General features: G+C 44.2%; 1 protein-coding gene across 1 annotated transcript in view; it reads right to left on the reverse strand.

Moving 5' to 3' along the window:
- MINDY4 (MINDY lysine 48 deubiquitinase 4) overlaps window positions 1-21,656 on the reverse strand; it is a 113,510-nt gene that overhangs the window by 13,397 nt on the left and 78,457 nt on the right. Inside the window, exon 13 of the mRNA XM_056519427.1 lies at window positions 11,532-11,712. Within this exon, the coding sequence (XP_056375402.1) occupies window positions 11,532-11,712 (181 nt within the window). The remainder of the gene's footprint in view (window positions 1-11,531; window positions 11,713-21,656) is intronic.

A 21,656-nucleotide genomic window follows, 5' to 3' on the forward strand; every position in this document is an offset into this window, starting at 1 on the left:
GCCCGGCCCTGTATATGGGGGACATGTGCCCAGCTCCTCATTTGGAGGACATGTGCCCGGCCCCGTATATGGAGGTCATGTGCCCAGCCCAGTATTTGGGGGACAAGTGCCCGGCCCTGTATATGGAGGTCATGTGCCCAGACCCGTATTTGGGGGACATGTGCCCGGCCCTGTATATGGAGGTCATGTGCCCATCCCCGTATTTGGGGGACAAGTGCCCGGCCCTGTATATGGAGGTCATGTGCCCAGACCCGTATTTGGGGGACATGTGCCTGGCCCTGTAAATGGATGTCATGTCCCCAGCTTGCATTTGGGGGACATGTGCCCGGCCCCGTATATGGAGGACATGTGTTTATCAGTGTTTCTCAAGCGCGGTCCTCAAGACCCCCCTACAGGTCATGTCTTCAGGATTTCCTGAGCGCTCGCGTGAACAGCGACTATGAATATTTAAATTTAGCCGGCGAGTCCGCCTCCAGGGCGCAATTCAGTGAACATAGAAGAGGACCTTCAGAGGGACAGGGAACCAGACTGCGGGTACGTATATGAGTCAGAGACCCCGCGTCGGTCTTCTGTTCACACAGTGTATTGGGTTTAGTGTGGGTGAGCAGGATGACCGTTTTCCTTTAAATGAATAATTTATTACATTACAAAGGACACGGCAGAAGAAATGGCCAAGAAAAGTTGTCCCAAGATTTCAGTTCCGTATCAGGCGCAGAGTCTCCTGGTTAAGTATTTGATAAAACTTATATGCCAGGAGATGGAGAGTCCATTAAAAACTATAAAAAAAAAAAAGTTTACTTAAAAGATGCCATCATAACATTTATCCTAATAGAGGTGACCAGTGGACCTGATCGCTTTCTTCTCCCTGGTGTGAGTGGGTTACACATGAATACTCCGTACAGACTCCCCTCGGAGCCGGCGCGCTGAATAAACACCAAGATAAGATAAGGGCAAAGTACAAGAACACATTACAAGGCAAAACAATTAAAGAATCCCTCCTGTGTCTGGAGCCATGCCCGCCGCTCACATTACCCCCATTCATCAATGCCCTGAGCCAGACCTCACCCTGGGCCAGTATATTGGAGGACTATATCCACAGAAGTTCCCCATCATACCCCCAAGTGTCCCAGATCCAGGGCTACTGTCCCAAAGACACATTTCCTGTCTTCTGCTGCCCAAACAGTCATGTGACCCAGGGACCATTCAGACCCAGGGACAATGTACATCTTCTTTCTTCTGATGATGGGAAGACCTGAGGAAGAAGACGGGCGTCCAGGCAAGAGGATGTAAGGCTAGGTTCACAAATGCCATTGTGCTTCATCCCATTCTGGGTCTGTCGGGCTTCTTTCTTTTCTTTTGCACGAATGGCCCCGAAATGGGTTTGAGCACAACTGACACCACCAGGTCCCAACTGATCCCACCGACTTGAATGGGATCCGGAAAAAGAAATGGTTCATTTTTATGTACAATAGTACAAGTTTTTTTATCTGCTAAACTCCTTCTCGTTCTGACGGACGTGGCCAACAGAGCTGCATATAACAGAGGTAAACGGCAATGTGAATGGGGGACATGGGCCCGGACCCGTATTTGGGGGACATGGGCCCGGACCCGTATTTGGGGGACATGGGACCGGACCCGTATTTGGGGGACATGGGCCCGGCCCCGTATATGGGGGACATGGGCCCGGCCCCGTATTTGGGGGACATGGGCCCGGCCCCGTATTTGGGGGACATGGGCCCGGCCCCGTATTTGGGGGACATGGGCCCGGCCCCGTATTTGGGGGACATGGGCCCGGCCCCGTATTTGGGGGACATGTGCCCGGCTCCGTATATGAGGGTCATATGCCCGGCTCCGTATATGGGGGTCATATGCCCGGCCCTGTATATGGAGGTCATGTGCCCGGCCCTGTATATAGGGGATATGTGCTCGGCCCCGTATATGGGGGTCATGGGCCCGCCCAGTATATGGGGGACATGGGCCCGCCCAGTATATGGGGGACATGGGCCCGGCCTCGTATATGGATGTCATGTGCCCAGCTTGTATTTGGGGGACATGTACCCAGCCCTATATACAGAGGTCATGTGTTTATCAGTGTTTCTCAAGCGCAGTCCTCCATACCCCCCAACAGGTCATGTCTTCAGGATTTCTTTAGTCTTTCACAGGTGATATAACTGTGGTGATAGATGATATAATTCTGGTCAGTGAATCAGGTATCACCACAGTTATATCACCTGTGAAAGACTAAAGAAATCCTGAAGACATGACCTGTTGGGGGGTATGGAGGACCGTGCTTGAGAAACACTGCTCTATAGGGTTGGCATGTTATTTATTTTATTATTATTTTTTTTCTTTTTTTACAGGAGACATTGAACAGAACAGCGCAGCCGATAACTTCATTTTAGCGATACCGTGACATATATTGGCTTTGATGGAGGCCAATCGGACTCTCTTTCGGCCTCCCCTGTATACCTGGACCCTACAGATACAGTAAACACTTACGCCACAAGCTTTCCTATTGTACACCCTACACTGACATGAAGCGTGATGTGAACACAGCCTTACCTGACCTTTGACCCCGAAGAGATGAAATATTAATACAAATATTTTCCTTTTGTTGTTTCTCTTTATTTGAGCGGAAAAGATATAAATGTCACAGAGATCCGGCCCCCGAACTCTAACATTTCCGGATGACTTCGCTGGCAGGGAGCGGTGGACACCATACACATCTGGCTCCACCACTTCGGGGGGGGGGGGGGGGGGTTTCTCAATCTCTACTCTGATGTACAATGGCGCCGTGTGATCCAATGTAACTTATATCACTGCACAATGGAAAAGACCTGCAACTACAAAAATTTAGCAAAATTGCAGGTTTTTTTTTTTATCTCACCCTAGAATTATATATTTTTTTCACTGCACCGTACGTTTTATGGAAAAACAAGTTGTCATTGTGAAGTACAAGCCTCATATGGGTCTGAGGGTGGAAAAATATGTGACTTTAACCCCTTAAGGACCCAGCCCAAATATACCTTAAGGACCCGGCCATTTTTTGAACATCTGACCACTGTCACTTCAAGCATTAATAACTCTGATGCTTTTACCTTTCATTCTGATTCCGTGATAGTTTTTTGGTGACATATTCTACTTTATGTTATTGGTAAAATTTTGTCGATACTTGCATGCATCATTTCTTGGTGAAAAATTCCAAAATTTGATGAAAAAATTGAAAATTTAGCATTTTTTTTTACTTTGAAGCTCTCTGCTTGTAAGGAAAATGGATATTCCAAATAAATTATACATTGATTCACATATACAATATGTCTACTTTATGTTTGCATCATAAAATTTATGAGTTTTTACTTTTGGAAGACACCAGAGGGCTTCAAAGTTCAGCAGCAATTTTCCAATTTTTCACAAAATTTTCAAAACCGGAATTTTTCAGGGACCAGTTCAGTTTTGAAGTGGATTTGAAGGGCCTTCATATTAGAAATACCCCATAAATGACCCCATTATAAAAACTCAAAGTATTCAAAATGACATTCAGTAAGTGTGTTAACCCTTTAGGTGTTTCACAGGAATAGCAGCAAAGTGAAGGAGAAAATTCAAAATCTTCATTTTTTACACTCGCATGTTCTTGTAGACCCAGTTTTTTTATTTTTACAAGGGGTAAAAGATGAAAAATCCCCCCAAAATTTGTAACCCAATTTCTCTCGAGTAAGGAAATACCTCATATGTGTATGTCAAGTGTTCGGCGGGTGCACTAGAGTGCTCAGAAGGGAAGGAGCGACAATAGGATTTTGGAGAGGGAATTTTGCTGAAATGGTTTTTGGGGGGCATGTCACATTTAGGAAGCCCCTATGGTGCCAGAACAGCAGAAAACCCCAACATGGCATACCATTTTGGAAACTAGACCCCTCAAGGCACGTAACAAGGGGTCCAGTGAGCCTTAACACCCCACAGGTGTTTGACGACTTTTCGTTAAAGTCGGATGTGTAAATGAAAAAAAATTTTTTTTCACTAAAGTGCAGTTTTTCCCCCAAATTTACCATTTTTACAAAGGGTAATGGGAGAAAATGCCCCCCCAAATTTGTAACCCCATCTCTTCTGAATAAGGAAATACCACATGTTAGGACATAAAATGCTTTGCGGGCGAACTACAATGCTCAGAAGAGAAGGAGTCACATTTGGCTTTTTGAAAGCAACTTTTGCTGACATGGTTTTTTGGGGGCATGTCGCATTTAGGAAGCCCCTGTGGTGCCAGAACAGCAAAAAATACCCACATGGCATACTATTTTGGAAACTACACCCCTCAAGGAACGTAACAAGGAGTCCGCTGAGCCTTAACACCCCACAGGTGTTTGACGACTTTTCGTTAAAGTTGGATGTGTAAATGAAAAACATTTTTTTTTTACTAAAATGCAGTTTTTCCCCTAAATTTTACATTTTTACAAGGGGTAATAGGAGAAAATGACCCCCAAAATGTGTAACCCCATTTCTTCCGAGTATGGAAATACCCCATGTTAGGACATAAAATGCTCTGCTGCCGAACTTCAATGCTCAGAAGAGGAGGAGCGCCATTGAGCTTTTGGAAAGAGAATTAGTTTGGAATGGTAGTCAGGGGCCATGTGTGTTTACAAAGCGCCCCGTGGTGCCAGAATAGTGGAACCCCCCACATCTGACCCCATTTTGGACTCTACACCCCTCACAGAATTTAATAAGGGGTGCAGTGAGTATTTACACCCCACAGATCTTTGGAACAGTGGGCTGTGCAAATGAAAAATTAAATTTTTCATTTTTACGGACCACTGTTCCAAAAATCTGTCAGACACCTGTGGGGCGTAAATTCTCAATGTACCCCTTATTACATTACGTGAGGGGTGTAGTTTCCAAAATGGGGTCACGTGTCGGGGGTCCTTTGTTCTGGCACTATGGGGGCTTTGTAAACACATGTGGCCTTCAATTCCGGACAAATTTTCTCTACAAAATCCCAATGGCGCTCCTTCTCTTCTGAGCATTGTAGTTCGCCCGCAGAGCACTTTAAATTCACATATGGGGTATGTTTTACTCAGAAGAGATGGGGTTACAAATTTGGGGGGGCTTTTTTCCTATTTCCCGATGTGAAAATGAAAAATTTAGGGTAACACCAGCATTTTAGTGAAAAAATAATTTTTTTTTCATTTTCCCATCCAACTTTAATGAAAATTCGTCAAACACCTGTGGGGTGTTCAGGCTCACTATACCCCTTGTCACGTTCGGTGAGGGGTGTAGTTTCCAAAATGGGGTCACATGTGGGTATTTTTTTTTTTTTGCGTTTGTCAGAACCGCTGTAAAATCAGCCACCCCTGTGCAAATCACCAATTTAGGCCTCAAATATACATGGTGCGCTCTCACTCCTGAGCCTTGTTGTGCGTCTGCAGAGCATTTTACGCCCACATCTGGGGTATTTCTGTACTCAGGAGAAATTGCGTTACAAATTTTGGGGGTCTTTTTTTCCTTTTACCGCTTGTGGAAATAAAAAAGTATGGGGCAACACCAGCATGTTAGTGTAAAATGTTTGTTTTTTTTACACTAACAGGCTGGTGTAGACCCCAACTTTTCCTTTTCACAAGCGGTAAAAGGAAAAAAAGCCCCCCAAAATTTGTAGTGTAATTTCTCCCGAGTACGGAAATACCCCATATGTGGCCCTAAACTGTTTCCTTGAAATACGACAGGGCTCCGAAGTAAGAGAGCACCATGCGCATTTGAGGACTAAATTAGGGATTGCATAGGGGTGGACATAGGGGTATTCTACGCCAGTGATTCCCAAACAGGGTGCCTCCAGCTGTTGCTAATCTCCCAGCATGCCTGGACAGTCAGTGGCTGTCCAGAAATGCTGGGAGTTGTTGTTTTGCAACAGATGGAGGCTCCGTTTTGGAAACCCTGCCGTACAAGACGTTTTAAATTGTTTATTGGGGGGGGGGGGGGGGGGGCAGTGTAAGGGGTGTATATGTAGTGTTTTACCCTTTATTAGGTGTTAGTGTAGTGTAGTGTTTTTAGGGTACATTCACACTGGCGGGTTACGGTGAATTTCCCGCTAGGAGTTTGCACTGCGGCGAAAAATTTGCCACAGCCCAAACTTGAAGCAGGAAATTTACTGTAAACCCGCCTATGTGAATGTACCCTGTACGTTCACATGGGGGGGGCAAACCTCCAGCTGTTTCAAAACTACAACTCCCAGCATGTACTGACAGACCGTGCATGCTGGGAGTTGTAGTTTTGCAACAGCTGGAGGCACACTGGTTGGAAAACCTTCAGTTAGGTTCTGTTACCTAACTCAATATTTTCCAACCAGTGTGCCTCCAGCTGTTGCAAAACTACAACTCCCAGCCTGTACTAATCACCGAAGGGCATGCTGGGAGATGTAGTTATGCAACTGCTGGAGGTACTCAACTACAACTCCCAGCATGCCGAGACAGCTGTTTGCTTTCTGGGCATGCTGGGAATTGCAGTTTTGCAACATCTGGAGAGCTACAGTTTGCAGACCACTGCACAGTGATCTCCAAACTGTGAACCTCCAGATGTTGCAAAACTACAACTCCCAGCATGCCCAGAAAGCAAACAGCTATGTGGGCATGCTAGGAGTTGTAGTTTTGCAACATCTGGAGGGATATAGTTTAGAGACCACTGTATAGTGGTCTCAAACTGCAGCCCTCCAGCTGTTGCAAAACTACATATTCCAGCATGCCCAAACAGCTGTCTGGGCATGCTGGGAGTTGTAGTTTTGCAACATCTGGAGGGCTACAGTTAGAGACCACGGTCTCAGACTGTAGCCCTCCAGATCTACTTACCGGCTTCCGTAGGATCCCGGCAGCCGTCCTCTACAGATGCACGTGACGCCGCCCGCCGATCAACGTCGACGCAGCCTCCGGATGGGTAAGTGGACGTCGGTGCCCGGTCCCCTTCGGTTCCCCGTTCTGCCCCGCCTATTGTGGGTGGGCAGGACAGGGAAAACGAAAGTTAAACCCCCCGCCCCCGGTCTGCTATTGGTCGTCGCCTCTGACGATCAATAGCAGACCAATAGCAACCCTGCCACCTCACTCCTATGCCTACAGGGGGATCGTGGGTGTCTTAGACAACCGCGATCCCCCTTCTATTCCGGGTCACCGGGTCACAATAGACCCGTAATCGGCGCAAATCGCAAGTGTGAATTCACTTGCGATTTGCGCCGATCGCCGACGGGGGCGGGTCTGATGACCCCCCTGGGCATTTGCACGGGGTGCCTGCTGATTGATATCAGCAGTCACCCCGGCCCGGTCCCCGCCCGGCACCGAAATTCCCACGGGCGTATGGATACGCCCTGGGTCCTTAAGTACCAGGACGTCAAGGCGTATCCATGCGCCCTAGGTCCTTAAGTGGTTAAAGGGGTATTCCAGGAAAAAAAAAAACTTTTTTATATATATCAACTGGCTCCAGAAAGTTAAACAGATTTGTAAATTACTTCTATTAAAAAATCTTAATCCTTTCAGTACTTATGAGCTTCTGAAGTTAAGGTTGTTCTTTTCTGTCTAAGTCCTCTCTGATGACACCTGTCTCGGGAAATGCCCAGTTTAGAAGCAAATTCCCATAGCAAACCTCTTCTAAACTGGGCGTTTCCCGAGACAGGTGTCATCAGAGATTACTTAGACAGAAAAGAACAACCTAAATTTCAGAAGCTCATAAGTACTGAAAGGATTAAGATTTTTTAAATAGAAGTAATTTACAAATCTGTTTAACTTTCTGGAGTCAGTTGATATATAAAAAAAAAGTTTTTTCCTGGATAACCCCTTTAAAGGGGTACTCCGCTGCTCAGCGTTTGGAAGAAACTGTTCCAAACGCTGGAGCCGAGAGCTTGTGACGTCATAGCCCCGCCCCCTCATGATGTCGCGTCACGTAAACAGTATGTTTAGAGCACTGGGTTTCTGCGGCTGGAGAGGTGACGAGGGGGGCGTGACGTCATGTCTCCCGCCGCAGAAATTCTGCGCTCTACACCCTGTTCCAAATTATTATGCAAATTATATTTTTCTCATTTATCTAAATAATTGATGTAAATAACAGAATAATTCTCATGTTATCAACTATTAAGAGAACAATTGAAATGTTATAGAACAAACCTCCTAATGATAACGGGATTTTTTTTAAAACATAAACTTACAATGAACTGTTCCAAATTATTCCGCACAGTAAGTTCCAAAACACTTTAAAGGTTTTAAAGAACTGAAAATTGTAATTTGTTGTGTTTGCAGCATTTACTGAAATCAAAAGCTCTTGATATTAAACTTTTAACAACATTTTAACTTTTTAAACATTTTAGCAGGTGACGTTATAACATAGGACCCTTATTTGATAGCAGCTGCACAAGTCTTGCATCCATTGGACTTGTGAGTTTTTGGAAAGTTTCTGCTTGAATTTGTATGCAAGGTATCAGAATAGCCTCCCAGAGCTGCTGTTTGGATGTAAACTACCTCCCACCTCCTAGATCTTTTGCTTTAGGATGCTGTTACATTCTTATACTGGTCAAATTTCATTTGACACAGTCACCATTGGAGAGGAATAAATTACTCAGCTTACGTCAAATTAAGTAAACAATCATACATTTATTTTAGGCTCATAGACAAATATGGCAAACAGAACAAACTAGTAAATCTTATGTAAATAACAGTTATTGCTTGAGTATTACAATAATAACATTAGGAAATGTAGTCATGTTCTCAGAACCATCTCACCAAGTGAGGGTTGTGTGGGCTGGATCCATCATGGAAAGTTCATCTAAGATGGCTTCCTCCTTCATCAGACTGGTCTGGCTCCACCTCCTTCCTCTTAGCTTGGCTTGGCTTACATCAATGGTCTTGCTTCATGATGTCCTCCTCGTCCTCCATGGATGAGGCTTCCTTAATTATGTTTCCTTAATGATGCTTCCATAATAATACTTCCATAATGATGCCTTAATTATCCTGCAGTCTTCTTAAATACCGTACTTATGGGTGTGTTCTGTACATATGTGGGCGTGGTTGTACTCAGCCTTATATCCATAAATATACTTATCTCTATATATCTCCTCCTAGTGGGTTGGTTTGAGTATATCTTTAACTTAAGGGTGTATACATTATGTCACGCTTAACTTGCATACTGATTGGACATTAGTACCTTCCTAGAATAGTATAGTTATGCATACCTCAGCAATTCTATCTATAGTATTCAGCTATAGCTTAACTGTTCCTAAAGGTCATGGCATCCATTTAAGGTTTGACTCTTGCCAGCCATCTTGTATACCCTTGCATAAGTTATATTGTATATTAATCATTTTAACAGATGCTCCAAAGGGTTCTCAATAGGACTGGGGTCAGGGGAGGACTTTCTCTCCTTTTATCCTCATAGCAGTCATTGATGCAGAGGTATTCTTTGCAGCATGATATGGTTCACTGTCATGCATCATTTTATTACGGAAAGCATAGTTCTTCCTTCTGTACCAGGGAAGAAAATGGTCAGTCAGAAACTCCACATACTTTGCAGAGGTCATCTTTACACCTTTGGGGACCCTAAAGGGGCCAACCAGCTCTCTTCCCATGATTTTGTCCCAAAATATGACTCCACCACCGCCTTGCTGACGTCACAGCCTTGTTAGAACAGGGTGGCCGTCCACCAACCATCTTCTACTCCATCCATCTGGACTATCCAGGGTTGCACGGCCCTCATCAGTGAACAGGACTGTTTGAAAATTAGTCTTCAAGTATTTTTCTGCCCAATGCAGCAGTTTCTGCTTGTGAGCATTGGTTAGTGGTGGCTGAATAGAAGGTTTATGCACAGTTGTAAGACTCTGGAGGACTCTACACCTTGATGTCCGTGGGACTCCAGAGGCACCAGCAGCTTCAAATATCTGTTTACAGCTATGTAATGGTATTTTAGCAGCTGCTCTCCTGATCCGATGCATGGATATGGCAGAAATCTTCCTCAATGTGCCTTTATCTGCACGAACCAGTCTGTGCTCTGAATCGGCCACAAATCTCTTAACCGCTTAAGGACTCAGGGTTTTTGCATTTTTGTTTTTTTCCTCCTCACCTTTTAAAAATCAAAATTTTGCACCTACAGACTCATATGATGGCTTTTTTTTTTTTTGCGCCATCCAATTCTTCTATGTAATGACATCAGTCATTTTACCCAACAATCTACAGCGAAACAAAAAATCAATAAAAAAAAATCATTGTGCGACAAAATAGAAAAAAAAAAAGCCATTTTGGAATTTTTGAGGGCTTCCATTTCTACGCAGTGCATATGATTAAAAGGATACCCTAATTATTAGGGGTGTGAATCGCCAAGAATTTGGCGATTCGATTCGAATCGCGATACCAGTGTGGCGATTCGATATATCCCGATATATCGCGATACCGTCTAGGTGACGATACATCGCGATATATCCCGATATATCGCCCACCTGGGAGCATTCATAGATCCCAATAGACGCCGCTGTCAGCTTTGACAGAGGCGATCTAGTACTCCGGTGCTCACTTTTCTCATGTTATCCCGTCCGGGCTGCAAAATAAAATAAAACGCACTTTATCTTACCTGCCAACGAGCCCGCGGAGCTCCGGTACACTCCGGTACAGGTGTTCGGTCCCCGGGCTGTATTCTTCTTACTTCCTGTTAGTCCGGCACGTCACATGGAGCTTCAGCCTATCACCAGCGGAGGCGGGACATCGCTGCGGCTGGTGATAGGCTGAAGTTTCCATGTGACGTGCCGGACTAACAGGAAGTAAGAAGAATACAGCCCGGGGACCGAACACCTGTACCGGAGTGTACCGGAGCACCGGGGGCTCGTTGGCAGGTAAGATAAAGTGCGTTTTATTTTATTTTGCAGCCTGGATAGGATAAAATGAGAAAAGTGCGCACCGGATACTCCTTTAATAGCCAGCCGTGGCATGCTGGCTATTAGCGGCGGCCCCCGGCTACTGAAATCAGCCGGGGGTCGCATAGTACGGTGTGGGCACGAGTCGGAGCCCGCTCCATAGCCGTGTCAGATCCAGCCTGCCCGGCTCCACAAATGTGGAACTTTTATCTCCTGATGCCCAGGACATGACATGCTGTTCCGGGCATCAGGAGATAAAAATTCCACGTCCCTAAAAGAATCGATTCAAAAATATTTTGAATCGATTCTGTATCGGCAAATGAAAAAATCGCGATTATCGCGAGAATCGATTTTTTCTTACATCCCTACTAATTATATAGGGTTGGATTTTGTCTTACTTCTGAAAAATTGCTACTTTTTTCACTTTTGTGCTGCTCGAGCCCCTTTGTGTAATGGTGGAAAGGGGGTGGGGCCAGAAATTGCCATAAATTTATACTAGAATTTACACCACAGAATTTGTCGCCATTTCTTTTAGCCAGTATCCTGTGGTTCACCGCCGCCTGAATATAATGTGAATCTAGCCTTATCAGAGCTGCGCACATGACTGTACATTATATATGCCGGTTCTGTACATTATATATGCCGCAGGCACATGACTACACGCCGCCATGCTTACCCACAGTGAGGCGGATCTCCTCCTGCTGGTTGGCCAGCCCATCGTAATAGTAAAGGTCAAATCTGCGTTCAGCTTTCCAGTCGCTCATCAGCTCTTTTTTCAAGCAAAACAGGACGCTGAAGTGACTTTCGCTGCAGACCACCCAGATCGGATACTTCGGGGTCTTCAGATAGGAGCCGACCTGAAATATTAGAAGCAATTCATTTATACCAATTATGACTAGACAATAAGGCTGTTCTGTCCTGATGGTTTGTTACAATGTATCAGTGCGGACAATCCTCTGTGAAGTACAAACATCCGCAGCACTAGTGCTGCGTTCACACGGCCGTCTAGACCCGTCCCGTTCTTCTACCGTCAAAAATAAAAATGGATAATAACGGATGTTATCCGTTTGGATCTGTTATTGTTCAGTTAATAAAGTAAAAAAAAAAAAATTTGGGGGGTTCTGGATATGCTCAGAAGTAAAAACGCATCATAAAACGGATTGAGAAAACGGATGCAAACGGATGACATTAAAGGCTCATCCGTTTTCCATAGACTTCAATGTTAAATTTACTGTATCCGGTTTTTCTTTCGTTTTTTTTTTTTGGGACGGAAGAAAAAATACTGCATGTACCTTTTTTTTCTGCCGTCAAAAAAAACGGAAATGAGTGCAGGCGGATGTAAACGGATTGTAAAAAAAAATCCCATCGACATGAATGGGATTTAAAAAAACAAAACATTTTTAATCCGTCTACAGCCTGCAAGAACGGAACCGAAACGGGGATAAAAAACAGGGACAGACGGCCGTGTGAACGCACCCTAATCTCTCTCCTGTCCTGATGGTTTGTTACAATTAGAGATGAGCGAACTTACAGTAAATTCGATTCGTCACGAACTTCTCGGCTCGGCAGTTGATGCCTTTTCCTGCATAAATTAGTTCAGCTTTCCGATGCTCCCGTGGGCTGGAAAAGGTGGATACAGTCCTAGGAGACTCTCTCCTAGGAATGTATCCACCTTTTCCAGCCCATCGGAGCACCTGAAAGCTGAACTAATTTATGCAGGAAAAGGCATCAACTGCCGAGCCGAGAAGTTGGTGACGAATTGAATTTACTGTAAGTTCGCTCATCTCTAGTTACAATGTATCAGTCATGGCTGTCTAGGACTGTCTACACTGGATACAATTGGAGTGAGGAGTGTCTATATCAGTGATTCCCAACTAGGGTGCCTCCAGCTGTTTCAAAACTCTGTTGAACTCTAGAAAAGGATCCTTAATATGCACTTTCAACCTCTGGAGCACCCTCAGGGAGAGCCCACGCAGATACACAGTACAAAGCACTCTCCACTACAATATCCATACGGACCTGTGATACAGTAATACGGCTCCCTAACAGGTACTAATAGGAGAGACATTGCTGAAATTAATAATAGTTTCTTGCACTAGATACAGATTGATTAACTCATTCTACACCACAGGAATATCACTCCTTCAGTCTACTATACCAGCCGTTCGGGCATCTGCATATCTCTATCAAATACTGCATGTACCAGCGCGATTGATCCTCTACAGGTAGATCACGCTATATTGACACCGCCCAATCCTACTGATACACAAACCAAACAATTAAGCTATTCTTGTCTTCTTTTTAGCCATCTTGAGAACTTTCCCTCATATCGCCCACAGTTCCATCTGTATCATCAGGACCTCTCTCTCCCCCCTCCTACTGCTTATACAGGTCAGATATATCAACTATATAGTCAGAATCGATATGTGTCTGATACAGCGCTTGCCAATTCAATAATACTTTTGTCATATACACTATATATTGATGTGCATCAACAGGGGAGCACATCTATTGGCCAAGCAGCAGTCCAGCCACAGATCACATCCAAACCCATCCAGCGCTAGTGAATTTATATAGTAATTTACAAATCTGTTTAACTCTCTGGAGCCAGTTGATATATATAAGAAAGTTTTTACCTGGAATACCCCTTTAAACTTATTACCATAGACTAAGGAATTGCAATATAATTTCAACACTAAGATGTCATTCTGTCCACTTGTTCCAGTAAGGAAATGGGTTTGTGAACTTCCTGACTGTCTGATATTTTATCTTCTGTTTCTTTCTTTTTATATATATATATATATATATATATATATATATATATATATATATATATATATATATATATATATAATTTTTCTCTATTTGTTGTTGTTCTATTTTTGTAAAAATTTGAAAACAATAAATAAACAGTTATATGAAAAAAAAAAAAATTCCACCGGAGTACCCCTTTAATAAAGTTATCGTAGGTGTTTTGCATTCATTGTTATCTTGTGGCCTATTTATTTTTGTGACTCTTTGTAGATCTGATTCTTGGGATGTTACAACCTTCCATCCCTTATTCCTGTGTCTGGAGCAGATTACAGACACCGTCCCCATCCTCCATCATCATCATCCTTGACACATACTGCAGCCACCATGGTCTCCAGGTACATAACACTTCCTAAACTGGGGACCCAGCCAAATCCCCCCCCCCCCCCCCCAAAAAAAAAAAGGAAGAAAAGTTGTCAGTTTAGGGTGGAATTTCCCTTTACTGAAGCCAAAATTAATCAAGTGAGGAATTCAGATCCATCCTTGGAAACAATTGTTTGTAATCAGCGGAGGATTCTATCAGCCTCTTATGTAACCAGAAGCCATTCTTAGGGTTCACACATCGGGGTCAAATCACACGTCTGCAAAATCGTACCAAGACTGCAATTTGACCACGAGGTGTTAACGCACCTTTAAGAAGCACCTTTTTTTTTTTTGCCTGTACAGTGATCCCTCAACTTACAATGGCCTCAATATACAATAGTTTCAACATACAATGGTATTTTCTTGACCATTGTAACTTGAAACCAGACTCAACATACAATGAACAGACAGTCCAGATCTGTGATACCTGTCAATGGCTGGAAGAACCGACCAATCAAAATGGGCATTCACTGGTAAAACCCCTGTATTACTGAAGTGTATGCACTGACTGGTATCTGGTAGCGCCCCCTACAGTACAGGCAGGTATTACATGTTCTGTACTCTTTACCTGTATTACTAAAGTGTATGCACTGACTGGTGTCTGGTAGCGCCCCCTACAGTACAGGGAGGTATTACATGTTTTGTACTCGTTACCTGTATTACTGAAGTGTATGCACTGACTGGTGTCTGGTAGCGCCCCCTACAGTACAGGGAAGTATTACATGTTCTGTACTCTTTACCTGTATTACTGAAGTGTATGCACTGACTGGTGTCTGGTAGCGCCCCCTACAGTACAGGGAGGTATTACATGTTCTGTACTCTTTACCTGTATTACTGAAGTGTATGCACTGACTGGTGTCTGGTAGCGCCCCCTACAGTACAGAGAGGTATTACATGTTCTGTACTCTTTACCTGTATTACTGAAGTGCATGCACTGACTGGCGTCTGGTAGTTCCCCGTACAGTACAGGGAGGTATTACATGTTCTGTACTCTTTACCTGTATTACTGAAGTGTATGCACTGAGAGTGTCTAGTAGCGCCCCTACAGTACAGGGAGGTATTACATGTTCTGTACTCTTTACCTGTATTACTGAAGTGTATGCACTGAGAGTGTCTAGTAGCGCCCCCTACAGTACAGGGAGGTATTACATGTTCTGTACACTTTACCTGTATCAGGGTTAGCTGCTCCTTTGGACACCAGGTGAGGGCCGCTCCATGTTACTTTTTTAGGACACTGTGTACTGTACAGGACCCCGAAGAAGCTCCTGTCCTCTACATAGACCAGTGTTTCCCAAGCAGGGTGCCCCCAGCTGTTGCAAAACTACAACTCCCAGTATGCCCGGACAGCCAACGGCTGTCCGGGCATGCTGAAAGTTGTAGTTTTGCAACAGCTGGAGGCTCCCTGCTTGGGAAACACTGACATAGACAGTGATTTACAGCTCCCAGCAGATCTTTCTTACTTTTATATGGAAGGATTTGCTTTATCTGTATTAGTTATCTACTTATTTTTCTTTAATTCTCCCTTTTTCCTATTTTTGGATGACATTTTGGTGCCATTAGAACCAATTACCAGGTTTCCATAGAGTTATTGTCTCAACATACAATGGTTTCAACATACAATGGTCATCCCAGAACCAATTACTATTGTAACTTGAGGGACCGCTGTATAGTGCAGCATAGGTTATTAGAGAATAACACAGAATTCTTGTGTATGCTTCATGCCTACCTGTTTTAGCTGATGTGGCAAGTATGGGGGGTTTTAAGCCATATTGATTCTATTTTTAACTGAAATTATTTTCTAATGCAGCTTATATTTCTTCCGAATCCTCTGGCTTTGCAGAGAGTGGGAGTTAAGTCTCATACTGCAATTCACCTAATAAGACCAACGTAATGACCGGACTAAACTCCAGCAACCAGAAGCCTAAACTGCTGAGACTGATAAGTGGTGGATGCCAGTTCACATTACATGCAGAGCTGGAGAGGAGGTGTATAACTACTATATATCCTGATCCCATAGAGATAGCAGCAGTATACAGATAGAGCTGGAGGGGAGGAGTATAACTACTATATATCCTGATCCCATAGAGATAGCAGCAGTATACATATAGAGCTGGAGGGGAGGTGTATAACTACTATATATCCTGATCCTATAGAGATAGCAGCAGTATACATATAGAGCTGGAGGGGAGGTGTATAACTACTATATATCCTGATCCCATAGAGATAGCAGCAGTATACAGATAGAGCTGGAGGGGAGGTGTATAACTACTATATATCCTGATCACATAGAGATAGCAGCAGTATACAGATAGAGCTGGAGAGGAGGTATATAACTACTATATATCCTGATCACATAGAGATAGCAGCAGTATACATATAGAGCTGGAGGGGAGGTGTATAACTACTATATATCCTGATCCCATAGAGATAGCAGCAGTATACAGATAGAGCTGGAGAGGAGGTGTATAACTACTATATATCCTGATACCATAGAGATAGCAGCAGTAGTATACAGACAGAGCTGGAGGGGAGGTGTATAACTACTATATATCCTGATCCCATAGAGATAGCAGCAGTATACAGATAGAGCTGGAGGAGAGGTGTATAACTATTATATATCCTGATCCCATAGAGAAAGCAGCAGTATACAGATGGAGCTGGAGGGGAATAACTACTATATATACTGATCCCATAGAGATAGCAGCAGTATACAGATAGTAGATATACATCTCCCCTCCAACTCTATGTGTCCTGATTCCATAGAGATAGCAGCAGTATACAGATAGAGCTGAACGGGAGGTGTATAAATAGTAGTCATACATCTCCTTTTCAGCTCTATCTGTATACTGCTGCTATCTCTATGGAATCAGGACACATAGTAGTTATACATCTCCCCTCCAGCTCTATCTGTATACTGCTGCTATCTCTATGGGACCAGGATATATAGTAGTTATACATCACCCGTTCAGCTCTATCTGTATACTGCTGCTATCTCTATGGAATCAGGACACACAGTAGTTATACATCTCCCCTCCAGCTCTATCTGTATACTGCTGCTGTCTCTATATGATCAGGATATATAGTAGAACAATAGACGACCATAACACTCACAGATGAGGTGAGTAGTAGCTTTATTCCATCACAACACGGCTGGCGACATTTCGGCCGTTGGCTGCAATTGCGTAGCCGAAACGTCGCCAGCTGTGTTGTGATGGAATAAAGCTACTACTCACCTCATCTGTGAGTGTTATGGTCGTCTATTGTTCTACTATATATCCTGATCATATAGAGACAGCAGCAGTATACAGATAGAGCTGGAGGGGAGATGTATAACTACTGTGTGTCCTGATTCCATAGAGATAGCAGCAGTATACAGATAGAGCTGAACGAATAATGTATAACTACTATATATCCTGGTCCCATAGAGATAGCAGCAGTATACAGATAGAGCTGAGGGGGAAGTATAACTACTATATATCCTCATTCCATAGAGGTAGCAGCAGTATACAGATAGAGCTGGAGGGGAAGTATAACTACTATATATCCTGATCCCATATAATTTGAAAGTAAAATCATTTTTACTAGGTTGATTGTTCCTGGAATTGGTAAAAGGAAGGGAGGAAATGTATCAGAAACACTAAGTTACACACTGTCCCTACCAGGATCCCTATGTTTACCCTATCAGATGGGATTGTCCTCTGAGCCCTAGTCTGGTCTACATGTGCAGGTTCAGTCCTGGATCCGACCAGAATTCCCGTATAGGTGACTCAGTTATCAGGAACACGCGAGGTGATGTTTTGTACGCGAGCCGCTCACGTCTTCTGCGCCAGGGAAACAATTTACTGCGTACAAAACATCCACAAGATTCCTCAGAATATAGAGCGGTGTTGGTATGAGCCGGGTAAATCCCTCTCCTTTCATCTAAGCTGGTGGAGGCTTTGATGGTGGCTGCAGATGTTCTAGACATATTGCTTTTGTCCTGGACGTACATTCCTGCATTGGCCCCCGCTTCTTATTCTGGGGAATTTCCTTTTGGAGGATTTCAGATGCAGCTCTGTGACCTCGGGGCTCATAGGGGTCAATCCCAGTTTACCGGATCTTAGCCGGGACATTTTATCCGATGTAACCGGTCAATGTGAGGTAAAAGAAAAGCTTTAGGATGGGTGAGATGATCTGGATCACCTGGAGCTACAGGGGTTAACTGTATGCAAGGGCCTAAGCTTGAGACCCTATCTCCAATCCAATTTAGGGGGTCAATGTCATTGTTCGTCCAGGTACTGAAGGGTTAAGAGCAATTTCCATTGTGCTCCGAGATGGTTACAGGATAACACCCAATATCTAGGATGGTGAAGGGGTTAGCGGTAATACCCCTGGTGCTCTGGGGGTTATGGGATAATACCCAATATCTAGGATGGTGAAGGGGTTAGCGGTAATACCCCTGGTGCTCTGGGGGTTATGGGATAATACCCAATATCTAGGATGGTGAAGGGGTTAGCAGTAATATCCCTGGTGCTATAGGATGGGGACAGGATAATACCCAATATCTAAAATTGTGAAGGGGTAAGGGGCAATATGCTTGGTGCTCGAGGGGGTAATATTCAATATCTAGAATGGTGAAGGGGTTAAACCCATGGTGCACTGGGGTGTTATGGAATAATACCCAATATCTAGGAGGTTGAAGTGGTTGGTGGTAATATCCCTGGTGCTCAGAAGATAATATTCAATATCTAGGATGGTGTAGGGGTTAGCGGTAATACCCCTGGTGTTCTAGAGTGCTTATGGGATAATACCTAATATCTTGGATGGTGAAGGAGTTCGCAGTTATATCCCTGGTGTTCTAGAGTGGTTATAACATAATTCCCAATGTCTCGGATGGTGAAAGGGTTAGCAGTAATATCCCTGGTGTTCTAGAGTGGTTACTGGATAATACTTGGTATCTAGAATGTGAAGGGGTCAGTGGCCTGATATTTTCTGGGTTATGGGATAATACTCAATATCTTGGATGGTAAAAGAGTTAGTGGTAATATCCCTGGTGCTCTAGAGTGGTTATGTGATAATACAGAGTATCTAAGATGGTGAAGGGGTTAGCAGTAGTACCCCTGGTGCTCTGAGGGTTATGGGATAATACCCAATATCTAGGATGGTGAAGGGGTTAGCGGTAATACCCCTGGTGCTCTGGGGGTTACGGGATAATACCAAATATCTAAGATGGTGAAGAGGTTAGCGGTAGTACCCCTGGTGCTCTGGGGGTTACGGGATAATACCAAATATCTAAGATGGTGAAGAGGTTAGCGGTAATACCCCTGGTGCTCTGAGGGTTATGGGATAATACCCAATATCTAGGATGGTGAAGGGGTTAGCGGTAATACCCCTGGTGCTCTGGGGGTTATGGGATAATACCCAATATCTAGGATGGTGAAGGGGTTAGCGGTAATACCCCTGGTGCTCTGAGGGTTATGGGATAATACCCAATATCTAGGATGGTGAAGGGGTTAGCAATAATATCCCTGGGGCTCTGTGGGTTATGGGAGAATACCCAATATCTAGGATGGTGAAGGGTAGAGATGAGCGAATTTACAGTAAATTCGATTCGTCACGAACTTCTCAGATCGGCAGTTGATGACTTATCCTGCATAAATTAGTTCAGCTTTCAGGTGCTCTGGTGGCTGGAAAAGGTGGATACAGTCCTAGGAAAGAGTCTCCTAGGACTGTATCCACCTTTTCCAGCCCACTGGAGCACCTGAAGGCTGAACTAATTTTTGCAGGATAAAGGCAGCAACCGCCGAGCCGAGAAGTTCGTGACGAATCGAATTTACTGTAAATTCGCTCATCTCTAGTGAAGGGGTTAGCAATAATACCCCTGGTGCTCTGGGGGTTATCGAAGAATATACAAGGGCCCAGATTAATCAAACTGTGTGAGAGAAAAAGTGAAGAGATTTTCCCACAACAACCAATCACAACTCAACTTTCACTTTACCAGAGCTTGTTAGCTGAGCTGTGATTGGTTGGTGTGGGAGAATCCCTCCACTTTTTCGCTGACACAGTTTGATAAATCTGGGCCAATATCTAGGACGGAGAAGGGGTTAGCGGTAATACCCCTGGTGCTCTGAGGGTTTAAGGATAATATCAAATATATATGATGGTGAAGAGGTTAGCGGTAATACCCCTGGTACTCTGGGGGTTATGGGATAATACCAAATATCTAGGATGGTGAAGGGGTTAGCGGTAATACCCCTGGTGCTCTGGGGGTTATGGGATAATACCAAATATCTAGGATGGTGAAGGGGTTAGCGGTAATACCCCTGGTGCTCTGGGGGTTATGGGATAATACCCAATATCTAGGATGGTGAAGGGGTTAGCGGTAATACCCCTGGTGCTCTGAGGGTTATGGGATAATACTCAATATCTAGGATGGTGAAGGGGTTAGCGGTAATACCCCTGGTGCTCTGGGGGCTATGGGATAATACCAAATATCTAGGATGGTGAAGGGGTTAGCGGTAATATCCCTGGTGCTCTGTGGGTTATGGGATAATACCAAATATCTAGGATGGTGAAGGGGTTAGCGGTAATACCCCGGTGCTCTGGGGGCTATGGGATAATACCAAATATCTAGATAGTGAAGGGGTTAGCAATAATATCCCTGGTGCTCTGGGGGTTATGGCAGAATATACAATAACTTTGAGGTGAAGGGGTTAGAGTTAATACTCCTGGTGCTCCGGTGGAGGTATCATGGGAGAATGTCCAATATCTCAGATGATGAAGGGGTAAGCAATGATAGCCCTGGTGCTCTGGGGGTCATGGGGTAATACCCAAAGGTAGCCAGAATTGTACCACTGCATATGTCTGTGCCTCTGACTATAACTGAATAAAGCAGAAGCAGCTGTAACTCCAAACCCTATACTACACATCAGGAGATTCCGAGGACGGACACATGTGGGAACACAATCCGCTTAAATTTAGGAGACGTTTTTCTAATGAGATTTTTGTTCTTGGCCGCTTCCTAGAGAGTCATTAAGTATGAATTTAGAACCTGGCGCGCCGCCACCTGTTTGTCTAAAACACATTGACCTGACCCCCAACCCCGCGTAGGAAAATAACAATAGGAGATAGTATGAAGGCCCCCGGGGGCAATTCCTTATAATTACTCCGAGATCGTATCCAAACATGTAACCTGCAAGACGTGTAACCTGCAAGATGTTTCTACGTGATAAGGTTCGCCCCCCCCGGGAGCGCGGGATCCGGCAGCGCTGCGGTCTACCATGGAATGAATACCGGGATCATCCAGTCCTCTGTACGTAAAGCCGAAAATTATTCCAGATATCTTCATACTGTCATATGAGCAGGATTAGGATACAACAGGTTACAATTAGAGATGAGCGAATTTACAGTAAATTTGATTCGTCACAAACTTCTCGGCTCGGCAGTTGATGACTTATCCTGCGTAAATTAGTTCAGTCTTCAGGTGCTCCGGTGGGCTGGAAAAGGTGGATACAGTCCTAGGAGACTCTTTCCTAGTAATGTATCCACCTTTTCCAGCCCACCGGAGCACCTGAAAGCTGAACTAATTTATGCAGGAAAAGTCATCAACTGCCGAGCCGAGAAGTTCGTGACGAATCGAATTTACTGT

This window comes from Hyla sarda, chromosome 5 (assembly GCF_029499605.1).
Source record: "Hyla sarda isolate aHylSar1 chromosome 5, aHylSar1.hap1, whole genome shotgun sequence".
Lineage (NCBI taxonomy): Eukaryota > Metazoa > Chordata > Amphibia > Anura > Hylidae > Hyla > Hyla sarda.